We start from the raw sequence: 24,021 nt of genomic DNA, 5'->3' as shown, positions 1-24,021 counted from the left end.
ATTTTCTTCCAGGGCTCAGTAAAAGCTACAATTTACTAACAGATGTTGCAAGCACAGTAAAACCATCACAGCCCAGGATAAGAAAGCACTGAGCCCATGGTCCCATTCACTCAGGCTGAACCCTATGGACTCAGATTCCGTCTGAAGCAGAAGGGCTTCTCAGTCTCTGGGAGCCTCTGTATCAGATGATCCTCTTCTGTATCACATCCAATCATCAGTACTCCCTTCTCTGGGGAGATTCTGGTCACCTCTGGAATGTTGTCTTCCTACCATTTTCCAACCTACCAGTTCTGATCATCAGATGATCATCAGATGGGGTGTCCCGGAATGCTTCTGGGATAGAACTTAAGTGTGTTGCCTTCTTGTATGCATATGGACCTTGGACTCTTTTGCTGGGATAATGCTTTTGAAAGTGGTCTGGCTCACCCCAAACTATAAGATGCTTGAATTTTCCCCCAAGTACTGAGCTTGTCTGATTTCCAGTATATCCTTAGGGCCACTTCCTCCTGTCCTGGTGAGACTTTCTAGCATAGGTTTTCTTGGGATCCAAGGTAGCTCCTTTAGTCAGTTGGTTTAGATAAAATGGTTATCTGTGTCCATTCTACACCCCCAAACAAAGCGTATCTAAACCCACCAGGGGAATGTAGATCTTTGGATGTGATTATCACTTATGCCCTACTTGGTCTACTTATAAAAATCATTGAAAAATACATGCTTTTTTCTTCCCCAGTTTTTTCAATAATTTCATCTTATTTTTTCTAGGTGGCATAAAAATAGCATCAATTATACTAAACAGTTATTTAATGAGCTCTTACTCTGTACCAAGCATGGGGCAAAGCATGTGACCTGCATGACTTTGTCAGACCTCAGGTGGGAAACCCTTTGAGGCAGGTGCTACTAATCTTTTATAGCCCTGAAAAATTAATGAAGAGGTTCCAGGTTACATGGTTAATACAAAAATATTTTTCAAATAATACCTCAAGGGGATTTTCATATGTGGCATGTTGTATTATAATTTCAAAGCTCAGTTTCTTTACTATGACTTTTGAGTGGCTTGCATTAAAACAAGAAATATCACAAGAGATTAGAATCAATATTTGATCTGGACATTGTTTTGCCTTGGGCCATTGCTATGTCTTCACAGAATAGAGTATTTCATGCTATCACCTCAAGAGTAAGCCCATCTGGACCCTGTATGTATATGAGGTGCCGCATCTCTCACACATATTATAAAATATTTAAATACATATTTATCATCCTGTTATGATGTGCATTCCATGCAATCTCAGACCACACCTTTCTTCATCTCTGCAGCCCAGTGCTGGCCATCTGTTGGCATACAATGAATGTCCACTGAATACTCAAATATTAAAAATGTTCTAAACATCCTTTAGTAATTCTATATTCATGAACTCACTTAAAATATCTTTGAAGCTCATTTCCAAATTGTACCATCTCTTAGCAAATAGCATAAATTTACTATCTGTTGAGTAAAATAGTGCTTTTATTTGTTGTAAATATATTTCCTTTAAATTTCCTGAAGTTGTAAAATAATAGCAACATTTAAAAGCAGTGCCTTCTTTTCATCACATTGGGATTTTTTTGTTTTTAAAGATTTTATTTATTTATTTGTTTGTTTGTTTGTTTGTTTGTTTATAGAGTGTGTGTCCAAGCAGGGGAAGAAGCAGAGAGGGAGGGAGAGAGAGAGAATCTCAAGCGAACTCTGCGCTAGTGTGGAGCCCGACTTGGGGCTCAATCTTACAACCCTGAAATCATGGCCTGAGCCAAAATCAAGAGTCAGATACTTAACTGACTGAGACACTCAGGCACCTTTTTATCACATTATTTTTCAATGATTCTTTCCTGGTTTTCAGGAAGGTGACATCTGGCCTAATTCATCAGCTGAAATTACGGTGTATTTTAATCCTTTGGAAGCCAAGCTCTACCAGCAGACAGTTTACTGTGACATTTCAGGTAAAGACTTTCCCTGTATGGTAAACTCAAGTTACCAAGTGCCCAGAGCATCAAGTGGGGAGCCTGTGTGTGTGTGTGTGTGTGTGTGTGTGTGTGTTTAGACTATAGGAAGTATGTGATATTACTAGAGGAATAATAGAGTTAAGTTGTGCACTTCTCATTTTTTTCTAGAACAGATCGAACTTTGAAGTACATTACAATTGTGGTGTGGTTGAGGGGAATGGGAAACCATGGATCTGGGTTTACTCTTGATTTTTGGAGCAGTAAGAATATTACTTGACACAAATTCTCAAAATTTTACTTTTTTGTTCTTTTTATAGTATTTGGCTATTTAATTTTTCCTTTTCAAACTTTTAGTCAAAATAATGCAGGCCAAGGAGGATTCTGGCAGTGGCAGAATAGCAGGTAGAGTAGCAGTCTAATAGCTTCAGAAGACTGGATACAGATAGAGGAATTAAACAAAAAAGTAAATATATTGAGGATAACAAAAGCCAGTATTTTTCACTCTTAGAGGAGGCAGATATGTGTGTATATATATATATATATATATATATATATAGAGAGAGAGAGAGAGAGAGAGAGAGAGAAAGGCTAAGGTGAGTTTTGGTATTGGAATGGAATTGGAGTTATCACTATGAACTCATGGTTGTTGATATACTCAGATATAGGATATATGTGTAAATGTTATATGTTTATGTATATACATGTACATATTTCCTAGCTGTGACCATTGAGAGGTCCTGTCAGCTTCAAGACTCTAGTAGCAAAGAGCACACCGCATACCCAAAGCTTGGTTTCTGAATCCCAACCTCTTCTAAGAGGGACTTTTTCCAGGTCTGAGGCAGGGGGAGAACAAGATGAGCCTGGAACATTCTATTATGTTGGAAACTAAGGAAATGCTCAAAGAATGACAGGGGCATGTCAGAATGATACAGAAGCCAGAAAAGGGACTCCCACTGACCACACTTAGTAACAAGTTAAGAATAAAAAACAATAATGATGCTAATAGATTATAATCCACTGAATAAATAGGAATCTATGAATCCACTAAAGAAAAATTTACTATTTGGCAACCATAGTAATGACCAATTCAGATAAAAAGCATTCTGAAGATTTAGTGGGTCTCAAAATATCCTACCTCAAAATGCTTATTAATTATAAAAGGGAGAAATCCAACTTTACAGTACGAAATCTGGGAGATGTTATTTTAGTTAATACCAGCAGTAATATGGCAGTCAACCACATGTACTACTCACTAGGACACAATCAGAACAGAGCATCTCTTCAATGATATTTGGGCCAAAATACTTAACATGGGTCTAAATGTGGGGGAACATTAGGCAAACCCAAATTGAAGAACAAAACAAAATTACCAGCCTGTAATCCTCAAAGACATCAAGCTCATGAAAAGAAAAGACTTGTCTTGAGTGTGATTGAGTGAGACTCAAGAGACATAACATCTGGGTGTAACGTGAGCCTGGACTGGATCCTTTGCTATAAAGGAGGTTATTGGGTAAAGGGTGTATGGAAGTTCTTTGTGCTACTCTGGAAGCTTTTTTATTTTTAAAAAATGTCTCATATTTTTTTTAAATGCTGGTGCCAATAAATAAGTAAAACAGGTAAATAGTAAGATTATAAAGCTGACTAGTAGTCTCTTTCTCCAATGTTGCTTTCGTGCAGCACTTTTAGCTGTTTTTTGTGGTAGTAATTTTCCTTGCTAATTCTATGCCTATATCAATTGCTTTTTGTTGATTTATCAGCTTCACATATTACCTGTTAAGTTCCCCCACTAAGATGGATGAGGATTTAGTTCATATATGATCTCATTGTCCCCTTGCTGGCCTTACTGAGTTATAATTTACATGCAGTGAAGTTCACCATTTTTTGGTGTATCGTTCTGTGAACTATGACAAACCTAAACAGTCATATAACTGGCACCAAAAAAAAAAAAAAAAAAAAGATACAGAATATTTGTATCACACCATAAAGTTCCCTCATGCTGCTTTGCAGGCATTCCCTACCTCAACCCCTGGCAACCCAATTATTTTTATTATATTTTATTTTATGAGTTTTATTTATAGCCTTAAATAATATACTGAAAACTATATTTTTGTTCCATTAATTGTATAGTATCTCTTGACATGTAAGGGTATTGGGACCCCTGACCTGCCTACCACGGTTCCACCCTGTTTCTCCTACCTTCTGTGAGTTGTCCTACTTTTGTATTAAAATGATTGGTAACCGGGATCCCTCGGTGGCGCAGCGGTTTGGCGCCTGCCTTTGGCCCAGGGCGCGATCCTGGAGACCCGGGATCGAATCCCACGTCAGGCTCCCGGTGCATGGAGCCTGCTTCTCCCTCTGCCTGTGTCTCTGCCTCTCTCTCTCTCTCTCTCTCTCTGTGACTATCCTAAATAAATAAATAAAATATTTTAAAAAATAAAATAAAAATAAAATAAAATAAAATGATTGGTAACCATATTTAAGTCCTCTATTTTGTCCACATGGATTTTATACACTGAAGGGCCAAATTTACTCTGGGATTACATTTGATCCTCTGTTGGTTGAATGTACTGACCTCCTCTGGTGAATGCTAACTACTAAAAAAATGGCCCCAAGGTCTGTGGCAAGTAGTTTCCCTTTCTTCGCTGTTCATCGCTTCTATTATACCTCATTTTAGCTCACTTCATCACTGAGTTGAGTCTTTTGTGCAGGTTTTGGGATGTTTCTAATTCTTCATTTCTTCATCCCTGTCTAATTGTAGAATGTATGCTCTTCTTTTCCTTGAAGTCCTTTTTCTTAGAGCCTCACAGCTTCTCATTCTAAGTCAGATCAGCCACCTTCTTCTGCACAGCTGTTACTAAGAAATTTTTTAAGTTTCCATGTGTGTTCCATTATATCTTTTTACTCTTACTTTGCTCAAGTAGCTTCCTCAGGAAGGGCCTATGGAAGGGGAACTTTGATCCTTGAATGCCTGATAATGTCTTATTCTGCTCTCATACTCACCTGATGGTTTAGCTGACATTACTAGGTTCAAAGTCATCTCTCAGAAATGTTGAAGACATTGTGCCAACTGTATGGTAAAAGCCCAGCAGTCTGAAGTCAACTATTTTGCATTTCTTGATGGGTGGCCTGTTGTTTTGTTTCTCTCTCAATATTTTCTAGAGTTTTCTTTTTGTACTTGAGGTCTGAAATATCATGAAGCAATGTCCAGGAGTGAGTTTTCTAGTTCATCCTCCTCAGCTTTCTGTGGACCATTTGAGTCTGATTACTCATGTATTACTTTAGTTCTTGGAAAATATATAATTTTTAAATGTACTATCCTCCATTACTCTTCATTTTCTTATTCTGAAAATCTTAACAGTCTGATGTTAGACCTACAGGGCTGATCATCTGTTCTCAAAGAACCAGATTTTAATCAAACATGAGTAATAAATGACATTAAATGCCATTCAATGATATTAAATAAGGATGCCAGGAGAAATATTTATTTGTTAGAAAATTCCAAGGTAGCAAGTATGCAGTCATAGGGATCCTTCCAATGCCTTCTGATCCATGGTTGTTCTTTGTATATAAGGATAAGAAAATGGCTTTAATTTTCAGAGTAGTTAGTGCTGCTTATCTCTGCTCTGTAATGTGTAGGTCTCCCTGGATTTACAGGTGTGATGGTTATTTTAATAATAAAATATTAAGTGGTGAGAGAGAGAATAGTAAGAGTGCTAGTAGCTTCAAGTGCAGAAATCCCACTATTCTGCTCTACCTAGCATGTTTTTAGTCCATATCTACATAGTCACTTTTCTCTGTGTATCAAGGGGTCAAGCAGTCTAAGAACAGTGCAGAAGAATGGGCTGCTTTTTTTTTTTTAAGAATAAAGTGGTCAATTTATTAGGGAGGACATGACATAACCTAGTAACAGGCCTTCAAAACATGAAGCAAAATTGATACAATTAAAAAACAGATAATTGCACAATCATAATAGATTTTAACAACACTTAAAACCTGAAAGACACAAAAGATCCATGAAGACACAGATGTGAACAACAGTTGTATTAATCACATAACCTGTTATTACAGAACAAATTCACCCAATGTTTCAGAATACATATTCTTTTCAGGTGAATGTGGAACACTCACCAAAGCAAATCATATGCATACAGGTTATATTAGGAGTCTCAATAAAACTAAAAAGAAAAAAAAACCTAAAAAGACTGAAATCATAAACATATTCTCTAACATTGATAGAATTAAACTATCAATAACAAGATATTGGGATCCCTGGGTGGCTCAGCGGTTTGGCGCCTGCCTTTGGCCCAGGGCGCGATCCTGGAGACCCGGGATCGAATCCCACATCGGGCTCCCGGTGCATGGAGCCTGCTTCTCCCTCTGCTTGTGTCTCTGCCGCTCTCTCTCTCTCTGTGACTATCATAAATAAATAAAAATTAAAAAAAAAAAAAACAAGATATTTAGGGAAAAAAAAAAAACCAGACATCTTCCTCCCCTAGATATGTGTGTCCCTTCCTGATGATGTTTCCTTCATCTTCCGTGGAAGTAACAATCACTTTGACTTTTGTGATAGTTATTTTTATTTGTTTATTTCATGTATAAGTCTACTGCCTATGTAGTCATGTCTAAGCAAAATAGTATAGTTTGGCTGGTTTAAAAAAATCTATATATTGAAATTACACTCTATGTCTTATGCTGTGATCACACTGGGAAGATAAAGCCACTCGTAAACATTGATTAAATGGATGAGCAACTAAATGAAAACAATGAATGGATGAGTGAATGAATCCTAGTTTGATCTGGTCTCCCCTTTGCCTGTGAATGTAGGATTCTCAAAATGGCTCCAGAACAAGTGTAGAATGGACTAGGAGTTTCAGGATTGACATAAATCTCGTTCCACACTTCCCACCAGCATCATTTGCCTGAGACTTCTTAACGGGTCTGGAGGAAATGCTGGTACGGCAGTGTTCAGACACAGGCTGGAAATGCTCCAGTGGCAGGGGTGCCACAGGTGGTGGGACCTCCCTCCCATCTATAACTCCCCTGGGATGTCGTGCTTGGCCATGTTCCAGGGGGTTGGCTGCTCTCCAGGAGGTTCCCAAACATTACATAACTAGTTGTATTCATCTATTGTTTTGTTTGCAGTTCTGAATTCTGCCACAGAATTCACATCCTGGATAAACTGAATAGTATAATTTTCCATCTGGATGACATTCTTCTTTATTTTGTTAGTGGTTTATTAAAAGACATGATTGCCAGAGAAGGGTTTTGTTTACATTGTAATTCCATATTATCTTCCTTGTAAATTCCATGTAATTCTGTGTCTTTTCAAGAGCTCTTGATGATTCCTTGGTATTATTTTCAAAGAGTTGGTAAAACCTCCTGGCTTTAGGTCACTAAGAAATACTTCTTAGGCAGTTAGAAAAAGCCCCTTCCCTTGTTTTGTTTTGCTTTGTTTGGCTATGCTTCCTCCTCATGCCTCTTTACATAAATGATAGCATACTTTACACAGTGGTTCTGACACTGCCTTTTATTTTTATTTTTTTTGAAGATTTTGTTTATTTATTTGAGTGAGAGAGAGAAAGAGAAAGGGAGAGAAGGAGCAAGGGGGAAGGGCAGAGGGAGAGGGAGAAGCAAACTTCCCACTGAGTAGGAAGCCCAACCTGGGATCATGACCTGAGCCGAAGGCAGACCCTCAATCAACTGAGCCACCTATGCACCCCTTAACACTGCTTTTTAAATATCTCTTGCAGATTATTCCATTAATACTAAATAAAAAGTATTACTCTTTTTCATGGTCTTATAGGAATCCTTTGTATTTACATACTGTAGTTTTAATTTTTAACCTTTTGTCACTAAGAAATAGGACATAGATCCACAAATGTGCATAAAATATACTGTGGTGGGCAGAGTAACAGCCTCCCAAGGATGTCCATGCCCTAATCCCCAGAACCTATGAATATGTTACTGTGAATGTGTTACATGACCTGACACAGGTCATGAGAAAGCCCCCTGTGTGTCCCTTCACAGTCACACTCCATTCACCCCAACCTCCCCATGAGAAAATCACCATTTTGTCCTTAGTGGTCATCTTTCATTGCTTCTATCTTTAGTTTTTACCCCAGTGTGTGTGCAACATGAACAAAGGAATTTGGTACTGCCTATTTTTGAAACATACATAATTGGAATCAATCTGCATGTCTCATCCATGTTTTGCTTGCAGCCTTGGTTGCATTTCACTTTCATTGTTGTATAGTGTTCCACCCTGTGAATATAAGCTCAGAGACAGGGAGTAGTAGGGAAGGCCAGCATCACTGGTCTTGAAGGAGGCCTCTTGACACACGTGAAATTTAAACATCTTCAACAATTAACTGCAGTGCTACACAGTGAATGAGTGTGAGACAGAAGAGCATACAGGGCGCACATCTCAGTCTGGGGTTTTGAGGGAAGGCTCCCCAGTGAAAGTGACCCTTTTGAAGTATTTGTTAGTCAAGTAAAAAAAAAAGATGTGGGGCTGGGAACACTTTGTGCAAGTACATGGCAAGAGGATGAAATGAAAAAGAATTGCCAGAGAGACAGAGACAGAGAGACTGGGAGGGGAAAGGAGCAGGCAGGAGATGGAGCTGGATCCAGGGGAGTAGGTAGTGCGGGGAGAGCTGCCCTTGACTGCCAGACTGAGAACCCTGGCCTTCCTCCTGACTGCCATGGGGAATCACGGAAGGGCCATATGCAAGCAAGTGACCTGCTTTAATCTGAACATAGGAACTATAACATCACTCCAATCTTTTCAGTTCATCTGAAACTGAAGTTTTTTCTTCATTGAAATTTTCAGATTTTCTTAGAAGTAGTTAAATTGTATGTTAGATATTTATAAAGACTTGCTGATGGTCTGCTCTGTAGCTTGAAACTGACTTTTTATCTCTCTTGACTTTCCAATTCCTAATCTAATCATGAAGATTACCTTTTTTAAAAAAAACTCAACGGGAAACTGCACACATTTGGTTTGGATCACCATATGGGAACTTCAAAGGAAGCAACACTTTCTGATTTAAACTGTGAAATATATTGCTAGATAACATCGTTAGTGGGTGCTTCAGAGTCAAATGTGAAAAAGCAGCATGGTGGAAAGGATGCCAGATGTATCTGCTTCCTTTAAGGACCCAATTAAAATGAAACTGCAGTGTCCATTTTCATTCTGTCCGTCAGAAGAAGTATCTGAATTTTTAGCACAATTTAGAGCTTTTGATCTTTATCCCAATTGAAGTAAAGAATGGATACTTAGGGGAGAGAAAGCTAAAACTCCTCAATCATTGAAAGCATTGTTGGGTTTTTGGAGTAATAAGTGAGTAGTGCTTTACATATTTGTAGGCTTTCTTTCTCAAAACTCATCAGACTGCCACCTCATAATAATATAAGGCTTCTTAGTCCTATGAATAAGAAATTATTTTCTTGATCAACTACACTATTTACTTTAAGTTATATGTTCAATTATCAAATATTCCAAGCATAAGGAATACAGGGAATAATATATAAGTATCTATGAATGCATACTCAGATTTAGGAAAACTTGAACAAATGGAAAGGTATGTCGATGTTTTTGGTCAGGAAGATCCACATCATAGATAGATGAGTTCTCTTTGTAAATAAAATGTGATCCCAGTGGTAATATCAAAGTTTTTTGTTTTTAGTTAGGTTGATTCTAAAGTTCTTATGGAGGAAATAAATGAGCTAGAATTGCTTAGAAAATCCAGAAAAAAAAGAATAATGTGGGAGGACTAGCCCTACCATATGTTAAAACTTATTTAAAAGCTACAATAAGTACAATTGGATGGTTCTAGAACATGAAAAGAAAGCTATTCAATCAATATTCATTCTTTTCATCCTTACTGATCAGCAGCAGCAGCAGCAGCAGCAGCATGTCCTAAGCCCCTAAACCCTCCCCTCCCTGAAATCCTCATTTCCTAATGTCCGTGGTAGGTGAGCAAAATAAAAGCCTTAATTTATTTAAGCCATTTTGTTCCTTTTATCTTTTGCTGTATAACAAACCACCCTAAATTTAGTGGCAGCCGTTTATTTTGCTCACAGATCTGTAGTTTGGTCAGGATTCCGCAAGGACAACTCCTCTTTTGTCTACCTGGAGACTGTTGAACAGGCCCAGTGCCCGTCACGGCTGCCACCTTGATCTTGGGCTCCTCCACCTGTGAAATATGTTTGTTGTTTAAGCCACCCAGTCTGTGGTATTTTTGTTACAAAAGCCCAAATAGACTAAGACAGCATGGGTGCTGGATCATGGAAGTATTCCCGCAGAGCAGTTTTTCAGGATCCTACAACTTTTGTTTTCTCAGCTTCTGATTCTTTCACCTATCATATAGGGTAAATTTAGATCCATATCTGTATCTGGGATTTCGATATCTCATAGGAACCTCTTTCCCCTATTGAGAGAACTAGGGAGACGACAATTTTCATTACTGCTTCTCTAGACCAATAGATAGAATTTTTCTTCTTGTTTCCTTTCCAAGGTCCTGGATTTATGCAAGGATCTAAGTTCAGTTCCTTATTCCCAGAGAGGAACAAAGCCAAATGTCCTGTTTTTGTGAAGGTGTTAAAACTGAAGCCACTAGACCATAAGACCTGTGTGAACTTTACAAATCTCCAAATTCCTTTTTCATTTCTGTTGCCTGGTATTTTCCTTTCTTCCTTTTGAGCGCAGATAAGTATTAAAAATACATATTTGTTATATTTTTAATAAGAATTTTTTTTTGGTATTTGAAATGGAGGATGGATTGAGTCAGCTTACTCTGCTATGTTGTTGGAAGTTAACATAGTTAACAGTGTTCATTCATGAGGTAATGTCCCTAGAGAATCTGCATAGGCTCACTCTGGCTGATCATTAAAAATGTAGATTTCTTGGGTTTCATCTATGTTTTATTGAAGCAAAACCTGTGGAGATTGTACTAGGGAATATCTGTTTTAAATGAAGGCTAAAAAGTGTGTGGCAAGGTTATAGGATATGGAATCTATATAGAGAGAATTGATTGTATTTTTATACAGTGAATAATGGGAAATTGAAATTTAAAAGAGCAATATCACTTACAATAGCATTAAGAAATCCTAAATACTTAGAGGTGTATTTGACAAGAGATGTGTGAGACCTGCATTCAGAAAACTACAAAATGTTGCTGAGAGAAACTAAAGGCCTAAATAAATGGAGAATTGTACCTTGTTAAAAAGTGGGTAAATTCAGTATCATTAAGATGTTACTTCTTCCTCAAGTTTATCTACAGATTCAATACAATCTGAATAAAAATTCTAGCTGCTTTTTGTGTAGAAATTGACAGGCTGATTCTAAAATTCATATGGAAATGCAAAGAGCCTAGAACAGCCAAAACAACTTTGGAAAAGAACAAAATTGGAAGGCCACTACTACCTGATTTCAAGACAGTTTTTAAGCTATAGTAATAAAGATAATCTAGAATGATCTCCCCACCTCAAAATTCCTAACTCAACCACATATTTTTCCATGTAAGATATTTATATATATATTTATATTTACAAGAATTAGGACACAGGCCATCCTTGGGGGGCCATTATTCAGTCTACTACAGATCCCATGTGGATGCCCAGTTGTTCTGGCTCTGTATAGCCTTGCCCATCTTCCCTTACTAACATTCAGTACCTGCTCTGTCATAAATTAAATTCATATATATGTGTACATTTATTCTCAGTTCTATAGTTTCCTTAGTCATTTTGCACCTTCTTCCCCAGTACCACATTATCTTAATTATAATAGCTTTATAATAGATCTTAATATATCAAAGGCAAATCAGTCTAATTTATTCTTTTTGAAGAATGTCTTGCTTATTATTAGCCGTTTGATTTTACATTTAAATTTTATAAATCAACCTGTCAAATTCCACCAAATTCTGCCTGCTGGCATTGTGTTTTAGCAGAGCATTGAGATTATAGATATAGATCAGTTGGAGGAAAATTGACAATATTATGATATTGAGTCTTCCTTTCAAGAACATTTGCTAGTTCTCCATTATTTAGATCTTTGTTAATATCTTTCAGTAAAGTTTTATGATTTTCCCCTTGAAGATCTTAAGCATATAGTGTTTGATTTATTTCTAGGTACTTTATATTGTTGCCATTATAAATAGTTTCTTGAAAATTAATTTTTCTGATTGTTGCTGTATGTAGAAATGCAGTTGACTTTTGTATCTTGATTTGGTAACCATCACTATTACTCTATCTTATTAATTTAAAAAAATTATAGATTCTTTAGGATTTTCCAGGTGGACAGTCCCAAAACATTTAAATAGTGGCAGTTTGTTCTCACTATTTGTATTTTTCCCCTTCTTTTTTCTTGTCTTACTGCATGGGAATGGAGCTCAAGTATAATACTGGACATCTAAGATAGATGGCAAGGTTTTGAAAGCCCCTAGTTATATTTCTTGGAATTTAATGCAATGAGATCTCTTGCATTCAGAGACTTAAGAGCTGTGAAAGGGGGTTTATAGTGCATCTCTCTGCCTCTTGTGTGAAACTAATAAGACACTGTAATCAGAGATGGGAAACTTCCCTATTTTAAAAAACATTTAAATATTTTACTCTTCTAACAAGGGATCTGTCCTTAGAGCTTACTAGTTCCTTTAGGTTTGTCCCTCTTGCTGTCTTTTTCCAAGACAAGAAAAATCCCTGCTTTGTAAGTCTTGCAGAAAAGTAGCATTTGTAATGCAACCTTAAAATTTAGATTAACTCTTAAAAAGCAAGGCTGGTTATCACTTGTACTCCCATTCTATCCTGGCTAGCTACAAATAAGACAGTCTCGCTTGAAGTAGTTAATAATTCCCAAAGAAACATTGGCTCATTGCTTTATTACAATGCATCTTTTATTATTATTGTTGTTATTAAGGAATGCAGTCAGGGTAACAGATGGGGAAAGCTTTAAGCCTGACAGTTATAAATAGTCTTGCTGTTTATTCCACAATATATCTGCAGTTCTCTTTCTTTGCCATTCCGAAAGTTGGATCCCTGTCAAAATACGTTTTTCTTGACCAAGGAATGCAAATCATTGCTAATAGATTAGAACTCTAAAATATATAATGGAGTAAGTTGATAAGGTTCTCTGAAAATTTTACTTATATTTTAGAAGATTGTTAACACAATTTCCTCTAATACTAAATGCTAACAGAGCATCAAAGTTTTTTAATCTTCAAAATGATACACATGGAGTAAATATATTATTTTTGCTTAAAGAACTTTAAATGGTGTAAATTTAAGGATAATCTATCCAATTGTCAAAGATTCTCAAAAATGGTAATATCCCCACTGTTACAGAGTGTGTGGAGAGATAGAAACCTTTAAATCTGCTTGGTGTTTGTGTGCAAATTTCTACAACCATTCTGGAGGGCAATATGGCCATAGCTATCAAAATGTCAAATGTGTATCTCTGTTCTGGCAATTTTATTTACAGTAATGGTGGGCTAGACAATTTAGATAGATATTCTCTCCCCTCACTTCCATCTCCCTCTAAAAATAATTAGAAGATCAAGGAAAAATATTTTCAAAGCCTTTTTGAAGGCAAAAGAGAACTACTAGAACAGTGAAGAGTTACAGGGCCAACACCCAAGAGACGGAGACCAAGACAATCAGACTTTGGGGGCCACTTTATCCTTAGCAATACCACCTTTTTGGTAGACACTACAGAGAAGCCTAAACATTAAATGGAATTAGGGAAGATACATAGGAGTTCATGGGATGCCCAAGGAGAAAGGGCCCTAGTAGCCTTCCAGACTTTAGGATGGGACCCAGTGAAATGAGGACTGGAAATGCACCAATCCTCACAATGACTGAAGCTCAGCTTTGGCTTCTTTTTCAGTTATCAATTTAATTTAAACAGTTCTTCAAAAAATAAAAATTAAAAAAATAAACAGTTCTTCACTGGGATTCCAGAACATCTCTAATATTTTAAAGCATGATTGTGTATGAGGAATTGACTTCTCCTTTTTATCTAGGATATTACTAGCTATATATTCTTCTTAGGAGAATTGAGAAGATAGTCACTCAAATGACTTTAGTACAAGGCTTAATTCTCTCACAGAATCTTAGCTGAGAGTGGAAAGGTTAGGGCATCCTAATGCCCTCTAGTCACCAGCCAGAAGCTAGAGGAAGATAATGTCTTCTCAGGGCCTCAAATGACCACTCTTGGCTTTATACACGCTGACTAGCACTCAGTCAGAAATAACCACACATTTGAGGAGACAACACAGTCTGATAGAACACCAAGGAAAACAATAGAACCTCCATAGAGAGCCAGAAAATAGAATTATTTGGCAGATTTTTTTAAATGTTAAACAAATTTTCAGTTTTTTTTTTTTTTTTTTTTTTTTTAAAGAAAGATTGATCAGAGGCCTGGAAACTATAAAAAATCCTAATGGGAAGTCTGGAACTGAAAAGTTATAATGACAAATTAAGAACTCAGTAGAATTAAATAGTTAGGTACAGCTAGAGATAAATTTCATAAACTGAAAATTAAATAAATCTAAAGAAAATGCCCATAATGAAGCATACAGAGACAAAGTAGAGAAAAGAGCATCAGAGTCAAATAAGATGTAGCAAAAGTTTATCTATCTGGATGGAAATAAGTGAGAAAATGGAGCATAGGCAATATTTAAGACATAATGACTGGAAACTTTCCAAAACCTGAAGAATGGCATTCATCTACAGATTCAAGAACCATTATGAACCCCAGGAAGGATACATGCAAACCACCCCTGGGAACATCATAGTAAAACTACTGAAAACCAAAACCAAAAAGAAAATCTTAATGTAGTCAGAGGAAAAGACATTACCTCAAATGAGCAATAAGACAAGAAGCTGACTTCTCAATAGAAGCAGTGGAAGACAAGAAACAATAGAAAATCTTCAAAGTGCTTAAAGAAAATATAAGAAAATTGTTCATAAATCATTCAAGGATATTAATTACATTATAATTTATTGAGTGAGAAGTTGGAAGCCCTTCTCCCTCTGCCCCTCCTCTCTGCTCACTTTCTTGCTCTCAAACAAATGAATAAAATATTTTAAAATAAAAGAAAAATTGGAAGCCGTTTAAATATCCAACAAGAGTCACTGGTTAAAAAGGCTTACTTACCTCAAGGTGCCTGGGTGGCTCAGTGGATTAAGCATCTATCTGCCTTTGGATCAGGTCATGATCTCAGGGTCCTGGGATTGAGCCACACATTGGTCTCCCTGCTCAGCGGGAAACCTGCTTCTCCCTCTCATTCTGCCTCCGCCCCCTATGCTCATGCTCATGCTCTGTCTCTCTTAAATAAATAAAATCTGTAAAAAATTAAAAATAAATACCTAATCTTCAAGTGATGGTTTGTAAAAATGTTGCAAGTATATTGTTAAGTGAAAAAAAGCAGTTTACTAAATAGTATATAGCATATGCTCTCATGTTAAACTTAATATAGTATTTACTATTTTAATATGATTTCATGTAATATTTTATTATTTAAATATTAAGTATGGAAGGATAAACACTAAAAAACTAATAGTGATTTTTGGGTAGTGGAATTATGTGAGAGTTTCCACTTTATAATATTTTTATAATGGTCATGTATTATCAAATGAAGATATACCCATTTTTAAAAAGGAAAAAAATCAGTTAATACTATAGAGATTGTGTTCTCTCTTCACCCTGGGCCCACTGTGGATGTGCAACTACAGATATTGTTTAATGGATCCCATTACCTCTACTGAAAGAAAGTCTACAAAGTAGGGGTAAGACTCCTAGACCCATATCCCTTAATACCCTGATCTTCCTAAATCTACTGAAAATCCGTGAGAACAATGTCCTTTGGAGCCCCATGGTGATTCTCATAAGAAGCATCAATTAGTGGTCACATGTCTCTAATTTAGAGAAATTAGTTTTTTTTTTTTAATAAGAAACTGAAGAATACCACTAAGACTAGGTTAATTTTTTTGTCTTTTTTTCCTGATAAAATATCTGCCTAATTGGAAGATAACCTGCTCTCTAAAGATAAGAAACTACCAGTATTCCTGTTTCCCAAAGATAAGCTAAATCTTTTTTTTTTTTTTTTTTTTAGATAAGCTAAATCTTCAGCGTTGTTTAAATTGCAGTTCCCTGGGTCTATTGCAGGGAGATGGTGCAGTACTGTTGATTGCTTACATTGGCAACACATTGTGCATAATTTGGGGTAATGAAGCATCTTTCAAGGTAATAAAGTCTAAATTGTTTTTATAGGCCGAGAGATCCGTCTGCCTCTCCGAATCAGAGGGGAAGGAATGGGACCAAAGATCCACTTCAACTTTGAACTGCTGGACATTGGAAAAGTCTTTGTTGGATCTATACATTGTTATGAGGTAAGCACTAGAATTGTTCACTGAGACTCAAATAATACTTACCTTTCTTGGTTTATTTTATTTTGTGTATGTGTTTATTGATAGAAAATGTGTGCAGTCACATCCATTTGCCATTACTCAGACTCTGGAATGATCTGGCTCTTCCTTGTCTTCCTAGCCTTGTTGAAGGTTTCTCCTCTAAATTTCCTGGAGGCAACGAAGCCATACTGTAATTGGTTTTATCTTCATCCTCTTGTATCTTGCAAAGAGGAAAATCATAATTTTCTCTCCATCTGTTTAATGCTTGTTTTCTGATAACAAATCCTATAGACCAGAGGACAGAGAAACTTTCACATTTTCTGGAATGTCCCAATGGGGATAGCTCTATTCACACTTCAGAGTTTTCTCTGAATGCACTAGTCTCCAACCCATGACTTAAAACCAGTCATTGTACTTTCTGGAACTTTCTGATTGAAACTTCCCTGCTTTGTCTTTCCAATTAGATAGAAAATGATCCTTTCACAAGATGTACTCATGGGTTCTTCAGTATCAAAGTTACTTCATTGTCACCTTGCCACTAACTTTGTATCTACTTTTTTTTTATGTTATGTCAAATTGTAACCATCAAAACTTTATTTTACAAAGATTCATAAACTTTAAATGTTTGTGTTTGTCTAAAGATAATAATAAAATAAGTTATTTAATGAGTGACAAATAGGGGTCAGGTTCCAGGCTTTCTTGTGTTTACATGTTTATGTATGTGTGTTTAGTTTCCAATCCTTGCAAAACTGTGAAAGGTAGGTTTTATTGTACCTATTCTACAAATGAAAAATAAGTGGCAGAGAGTGGTAAATACCATGAACAACATTGCCCTTCATGTATGTTGAGCACAGTACCAGTACTTTTACATTCATTTGTTTGGGCCTCTCTAAACCCTAGAAAGTAGGTGTAATGACTATTCTCGTATTATAGCCAAGGAAGCAGGGGCTTAGAGAAGTTTTACTAGTTAAAGTAATGCTAGATACTGTAACAAATACAAAGATCTATACTCTCTCAGACATGACCAGTCTATTTTGTTGCTTACATGAGGTCTATCAGCACATGGCTCTCTGCCAGCAGAGCATCAGGACCCCGGCTCCTTCCAGCTCATAGCTCTGCCACCCTTAACATATGCCTGCAAGATTGCAGCCTCACATGTGTCACACGGGAGGAAGGGGAAAGAGCAGGGAGAGATGCCCTTGGAAGATCTCCTGTAGGAGTTGGGCCTATAGGTGGCACTCGTCACTTTCATTCACCTCCCATCAGCTGTCCGTAGCTACAATAGTAGCTGGGAAACACATGGGAGGAAGAGGGAGTGGGTTCAGTGAAGAGCAAACCTGACTCTGCCTCGTGTGTTAAGTAACTTGGCTAGGTCATTCAGTTAGTAAATATTAGTAAGTGGTGGGTTACTAGGGCCTTGTATCCTGGGAAGAGAAGGGCTTTTGCTGCCCTTTCAATCCCGGCGCTTTCATCATGAGCAAATCCAGCCTACAGCCAACTCAACCCTCAGTCCACCTAACCTTGGCATGGGAGGCAAATGCCTGGTTGCTACCCAGAGCTTTCTATTGTGTTTTTTATCCCCACATTCACTAAAGTAACTGTGGCCTAAGCAGGATGATGTGAAAAGTAAATAGAAATGTTACTGTCATAGTGAGACGGAATATACATAAGAGCATTTCTTAAATGAAGAAATCAGTCACATGACTATGATGAAGTGAACAATGGCATGCCTACGATGCTGTATTGGCTTTTGCATTTTGAAAAAAGGGTCACCCTGGGAGGAAAAAAATGTGCAATGCTTCTAATGAAATTGACATTCTGTCCATAATTTATCCAATGTGCATTTCCCTTACATCTTACATACTGTTCCTAGTGGATGCCACACCAAAAAAAAAAAAAAAAAAAAAAAAACCCTTTAGTTCTGATGCAAAATGGATAGGTTTTCCCGGAGTGTAGTAATAATTTCTTACAAATTTAACCGAAGTATATTTGAGGCCACTACTTCCCACCCTCCTAGATTTGAACAATAAAGCAAACCATAGCCAGCTAAATAAGTGTTATATGAGGTGCTGCATCAGATTGGGCAGTTCTGAGGGCTGTGCATTGGCAGAGAAGGACATGGACATGGTAAGGTGCTTCTTATGGGAATATTTTGCACTCTCTGCGTATTTAGTGCTGATGCCTCATTGCATCTCTCTTTCAATTTATTATGTTACCTACTTGAGACAAATTTGAATAACTAGTTATTGCCCGTAGTCATTGCTGAGCTTAGCAAATACATAAAAGTAAACCACAGCCCCAAGAGTGTACACGGTTCCCCAATATAATTAGAAGGAAAACAAGGTGACAGCTCTAGTATAAATTTTCTCCTCCCCAAGGAATTGGACTGCAAGGGTAAGGTAATAAAAAGGTCTCAGAATTTCATCCCAAATGACTTTCTGGATTGTGCCTTCACATGAAGATGCCCCTTTGCCAGGGGGAGAGGAATGACATGCATGTTCTTGAACATGGAGGAGCCAGTGCCTTATACAAAATCTGGGTAAAATATTGCTCTTAACCAGAAAGTAAAAAGACAACCCATGCATCTCCCTAAGGAGTAACTGGGGCATAGAGAAACAATGCAGGTTTCCCAAGGTCACACAACCAAGAAATCCATGGTAAAGCTGGGATTTGAGCCCAGGCAATTTGGCTTCTGAGTCCCTGGCCATAATCACTTTCTGCATGGTCTCTTTAAAAGGATCAAAAAGTGAAGCATGAATTCTATGACCAGGGAATTTAAAACAGAGTGAGGGATATGTGAAATGGATGTAAAAAGATGAATAATATATCAAGCAGCAGTTAGTTATGTATCTCTTTTGGCGCATCATCCATCTTCCCTTGGAAGAAGTGGTGGTTTTCTCTGCAAAGGTCTCTGACTCTATTCTATACATACTCTTGATTCCTTCTTCTTTGCTTCTCGGGAGGCAACCAGAGCCGATGGCCACCCCACATCCACCCAGACCCCATTCTCTTGGTTACCTAGCCCTCTTATCTTACTACAACAATCATGTGGACCAGGCACTGGGTATGTATTATCTCATTTAATATCACTATCCTGGGGCTCCTCTGCCACACCTCCCATGGCTTTGCTGCCCCCACTCTCGCTCCACACCCCTTAATCTTCTCAAAACAGGAATCTCGAATAGTCAACCACTGTATCCTCCATACTCACTCACTCCCTAAACATTTGGACTCTGGATTCTGCAGTCACACTCCATTAGAGTTACTTTCTTCTTAAGGGCAGGAAGACCTTAGTCAAAAATCAAAAATCTGGGGGAGGTGGGTGGGGGGTTGGGGTGACTGGGTGATGGGCACGGGGGGGGGGCACTTGGTGGGATGAACACTGGGTGTTATGCTATATGTTCGCAAATTGAACTCCAAAAAGAAAAACAACAACAAACCCTAAGAATAAATATGGTATGAGAAAAAGTATTCACATGGCAAATAAAAGGTCCCACAAAATTAAAAAAAATATATCAATCAATCAATCAATCAATCTGTAACATTTTGGGCAGCCCAGGTGGCTCAGCGGTTTAGCACCACCTTCAGCCCAGGGCGTGATCCTGGAGACCTGGGAACGAGTCCCACGTCGGGCTTCCTGCATGGAGCCTGCTTCTCCCTCTGCCTGTGTCTGTGCCTCTCTCTGTGTGTCTCTCGTGAATAAATAAATAAAATCTTTTTTAAAAAATCTGTAACATTTTCCCAAAGTTTATTCCCCTTTGGTTCTGACTACATTCAATCCCTTCTGGAAATTTCTCCTCCCTTGGCTTCTGATATGTAAGAAGTAACCTCCCTAGGTGTTGACATGTCCCCACATACCTTTCTGTACATTCCTTCATGATCTCCTAGGCTCTTTTTCCTCCAGTGCTTTGAGAGTAGGTTGAAGAGCGTCTGTAAATAGAAAAACATGCTGTTCACCTGTTCAGGTGTAAGCATTGGCAAGGAACTGTCTTAGAAGCCGCGGAACAGTGTTGCATGGTTATAGCAGAGGCAGAAGCACCTTAGGCACTGCAGGCGGTGGGAGGGATGGACTGAGCCAGGAGTGGAGAACTCTGAATGCCAGGCCTGAATTTTTTACATACACATACCTAATGTGCAAGCAAATATGGACCTATAGCATACAGAAATAAAACTTTCCTGTGGTAAAACAGTTGCTTACATAAGCAGCCCCAAATAATTATATCCACGCAATAGAGTTTGAGATGAAAGTATCCCAATAGAATGAAATCTTGTAGCACAACAAAGAGAATCCTTGTCATCTGGAATCCACAGCGGTATCTCGTTCACATTCTCCAGGCTAAACTAAAAACATTGGCTTAGGTAGCATCGCTCCTCTGTTCTGATTTCTTATTTTACAGTATGCCACTTGTTCTCGACCTTCTTGTACATATAAGATAAATACCTCCCTTCCCTCAGTTACCCTAAAGAGTATTAGAAAAAGGCATTTTAAGGCTCTTTTTTCAGTGGATGTAATTACAATCAGTATTTATAACATGACTATAATACACGTGACAACTTTGTTCCAAAGAGGATACTAAAAACACAGAATTATTTCTGCATTGGGATTCTTATCTTCAGACCTTCAAGGCAGAAGACTGTTCATTTCTCCCCTGGAGTTTCTCTCTGGCTTTGATTCCTGCAGCTGTCTATGTGCTGGTATTAAACAGTATAGCCACATGCTTATATGAAAACAAATCAGGGACACCCGAGTGGCTCAGTGGTTGAGCATCTGCCTTTGGCTCAGGGCGTGACCCTGGGGTCTTGGGATCAAGTCCCACATCGGGCTCCCTGCATGGATCCTGCTTCTCCCTCTGCCTGTGTCTCTGCCTCTCTATGTCTCTCATGAATAAATAAATAAAATCTTAAAAAAAAAAAAAACAAACAAATCAGATGTCCATGCTCTATCTTTGCATTCTTGGCTTTTTATTGATATAGGCAATGCTATCCAACAAAGGCAGCATTGATGCCCTCTTCAACGTGATCCCTCCAACTTCGGCTTTGGGGGCCTGCTTTGTTTTCAGCCCCAAGGAAGGCATCATCGAACCAAATGGAGTCCAGGCGGTCCAGATCTCTTTCAGTTCTGCCATTTTGGGACATTTTGAAGAAGAGTTCCTGGTCAATGTCAATGGGTCCCCTGAGCCTGTGAAATTGATCATTAGGTAAGATATTATCTATAAGTAATGTGGAAGCTAACTGAAGCTTTGATCTACTGCCTTCTTAAACTTTAAGGCCAGATCATGTCTTGGATGTCCTCAACTGTCTTTGTTGGTAGGAACATGTCAAAAATAATGGAGTATTTTAATTTCTACCATTGTTTACCTACTGAGCACATGTAGCTTATTATTGTAACATGGATACAAATGCTATTTAGGGATCTAGTTTTTCTACAAGCTATAGCTTCATAAAATAAGGACTTAAAAATTAAGCTAGTTCCTAGTTATACTCTCTGTTTTAGGATATTTAGGGAAAATAAATCATTACAGTAACACCTGGATAAAATCACTTTCTGGTCTAGGCTTTAGCTATTATCCCAATTTCTCAAAACTTTAATCTTTCATTTTTATTTTAAGGAAATTTAAAATGCTCTCACCTATAATACTTCCAGGTATTGTAAGAAAAAAGCCTACTTATAGCATCAGTCATCCAAGGCTAGACATTTGCAGCTTTTGTGCTAGAAGTCTTTTGATAGCCTCTCCAGCTGTTTGTGGTAATTGAAAATCATTAATAGCAGAGTTTGTCCTCAGGTTTTAAAAAGTTCTCTATGACCAACCCATTGGGCAGATCTACAACTTTGGCACCTGGTGCTTAGAAAGATCATGTCTTCAGAACACATTGCAGATCCTATTTGGATTTTCACAGCAACAGGTTGTTAATTACCATGGCAGTCTCTCTTATTATGATTACTGCTAGCAGGACCTCCTTCCATCTACAGCTAAGGTCTCCCTTGGGGTCTGGAGGTAACATAGAAAAGAGACAGACATATGTGTCTTGAAGAATCCTAGGAAAATGTGTTGGTCTCATCAGATTCAGAATCTCAAGATAAGCTTAAAGGTTATTACCACTTCTTTCAATTCTACCTAAGTGTCCCTATTACGGAGTGAATTGCGTCCTCCCAAATTTATATATTGAAATTCTAATATCCAGTGCTTAAGAATTGGACTGCACTCAGAGATACGACTTTTAAAGAATTAAGGTAACATGAGGTCATATGAGTGGGCCTTAATCCAATGTGACTGGTGTCCTTATAAGAACAGGCACACACACACACACACACACAAAGAACAGGCACACAGATAGGAAAACACCATGTCAAGGCACAAAGAGACGATGGCCATCTACAAGCTGAGGAAGCAGTCCCTCAAAAGAAACCAACCCTGCTGACACATCACTAGCAATATGTGAACAGGTTAGATTGTACTGGGGTTTTCCGCTGTGAGTAATAGGATTTAGGAATCTCTCAGGGACCTACTCACATGCAAACTTGGATTCGTGATACTTTGGCTCCTCGTGGAGGTTAAGTCTCTCATTTTATCCTCTGGACATTATGTTCGCCCAAACTCCCAGGTCAGTCTCTTATTTTGGATGTTATTTCTGGTTTCTTTAAAAGGGAAGGAAAACTTGTTTGGGGAAAGAATGTTTGTGTGCATCTTAAAACAAATCACAAATTTCTAAGAGAAATATTCTTTTTTTTTAATTTTTAAATTTTTTGTTTGCATATGATTGACACACAATGTTATATTAGTTTTAGGTGCACAACATAGTTTGACAAGTTTGTACATTATGCTGTGCTCACCACAAGTGTAGCTACCACCTGTTCACCATAAAACATTATTATAATACCGTTGACTATATTCCCCATGCTGTTCCTTTTATTCCTGTGACATATTCATTCCACAAATGGAAGCCTATTATCTCCTACTCCCATTCATCTATTTTGCGCATTTCCTACCTCCCCTCTCCTCTGGCAACCATCATTTTGTTCTAAAAGAAATATTCTTATCTAAATTGCATGTGTCCGGAAGGGTTCCAGCACTTTCAACCATGAACTATAATTTTGAAATCCTGGTAAATATCTGTCTAATGATAATAGGTGAAATACATGCATAATTTATTATATATTCCCAGCTCTACACATTAATACTGACCTCACTTATGACTTTTCCAGAAATACTACCTTGAGCCTTGTGGCCTAAGAAATCTCTATAAAGTTAATATTGGGGATTCTGAACTTTTGTTTCTTATCATTTTATTGTCAGGTATGCTTCTTTTCTCAATACCACATAATTTTGGCCAGTCTGCCTGAAAGATCAGAACAATTATCATGCTTTTGCTGTTTCTTTTTACTCCTCTAACTATGTGACACAGGATTTTAAGTGGTTGATAAACAACACTGTAAAATTAATGTGATTTTTAAAATTACCCATGAGTAGTTTTGCTGCCTCTGGTTTTTACAAATGCAATTTCATAAAATTTTAACCATAACAAGGTGTATTTTATATTCAACTTGTTTCACATAATTCAATCTTCCTATTTCTCTTAGTCCTTAAAATTACAATTGGCCCTTGAACAACATGGATTTGAACTACACCGTCCACTTATATG

General features: G+C 37.6%; 1 protein-coding gene across 6 annotated transcripts in view; it reads left to right on the top strand.

Moving 5' to 3' along the window:
* HYDIN (HYDIN axonemal central pair apparatus protein) overlaps nt 1–24,021 on the top strand; it is a 389,826-nt gene that overhangs the window by 143,605 nt on the left and 222,200 nt on the right. For 5 of the 6 annotated variants that reach the window (XM_038538390.1, XM_038538392.1, XM_038538391.1 and 2 more), the window contains 3 exons: nt 1,875–1,974; nt 16,244–16,362; nt 21,355–21,578. In XM_038538390.1, the coding sequence (XP_038394318.1) occupies nt 1,875–1,974; nt 16,244–16,362; nt 21,355–21,578 (443 nt within the window). The remainder of the gene's footprint in view (nt 1–1,874; nt 1,975–16,243; nt 16,363–21,354; nt 21,579–24,021) is intronic. The other variant, XM_038538394.1, reaches the window with a different exon arrangement.

Source organism: Canis lupus, chromosome 5 (assembly GCF_011100685.1).
Source record: "Canis lupus familiaris isolate Mischka breed German Shepherd chromosome 5, alternate assembly UU_Cfam_GSD_1.0, whole genome shotgun sequence".
Lineage (NCBI taxonomy): Eukaryota > Metazoa > Chordata > Mammalia > Carnivora > Canidae > Canis > Canis lupus.
The sequence above is the reverse complement of the archived record's forward strand: the minus strand, read 5'-3'. Positions and strand labels throughout refer to the sequence as shown.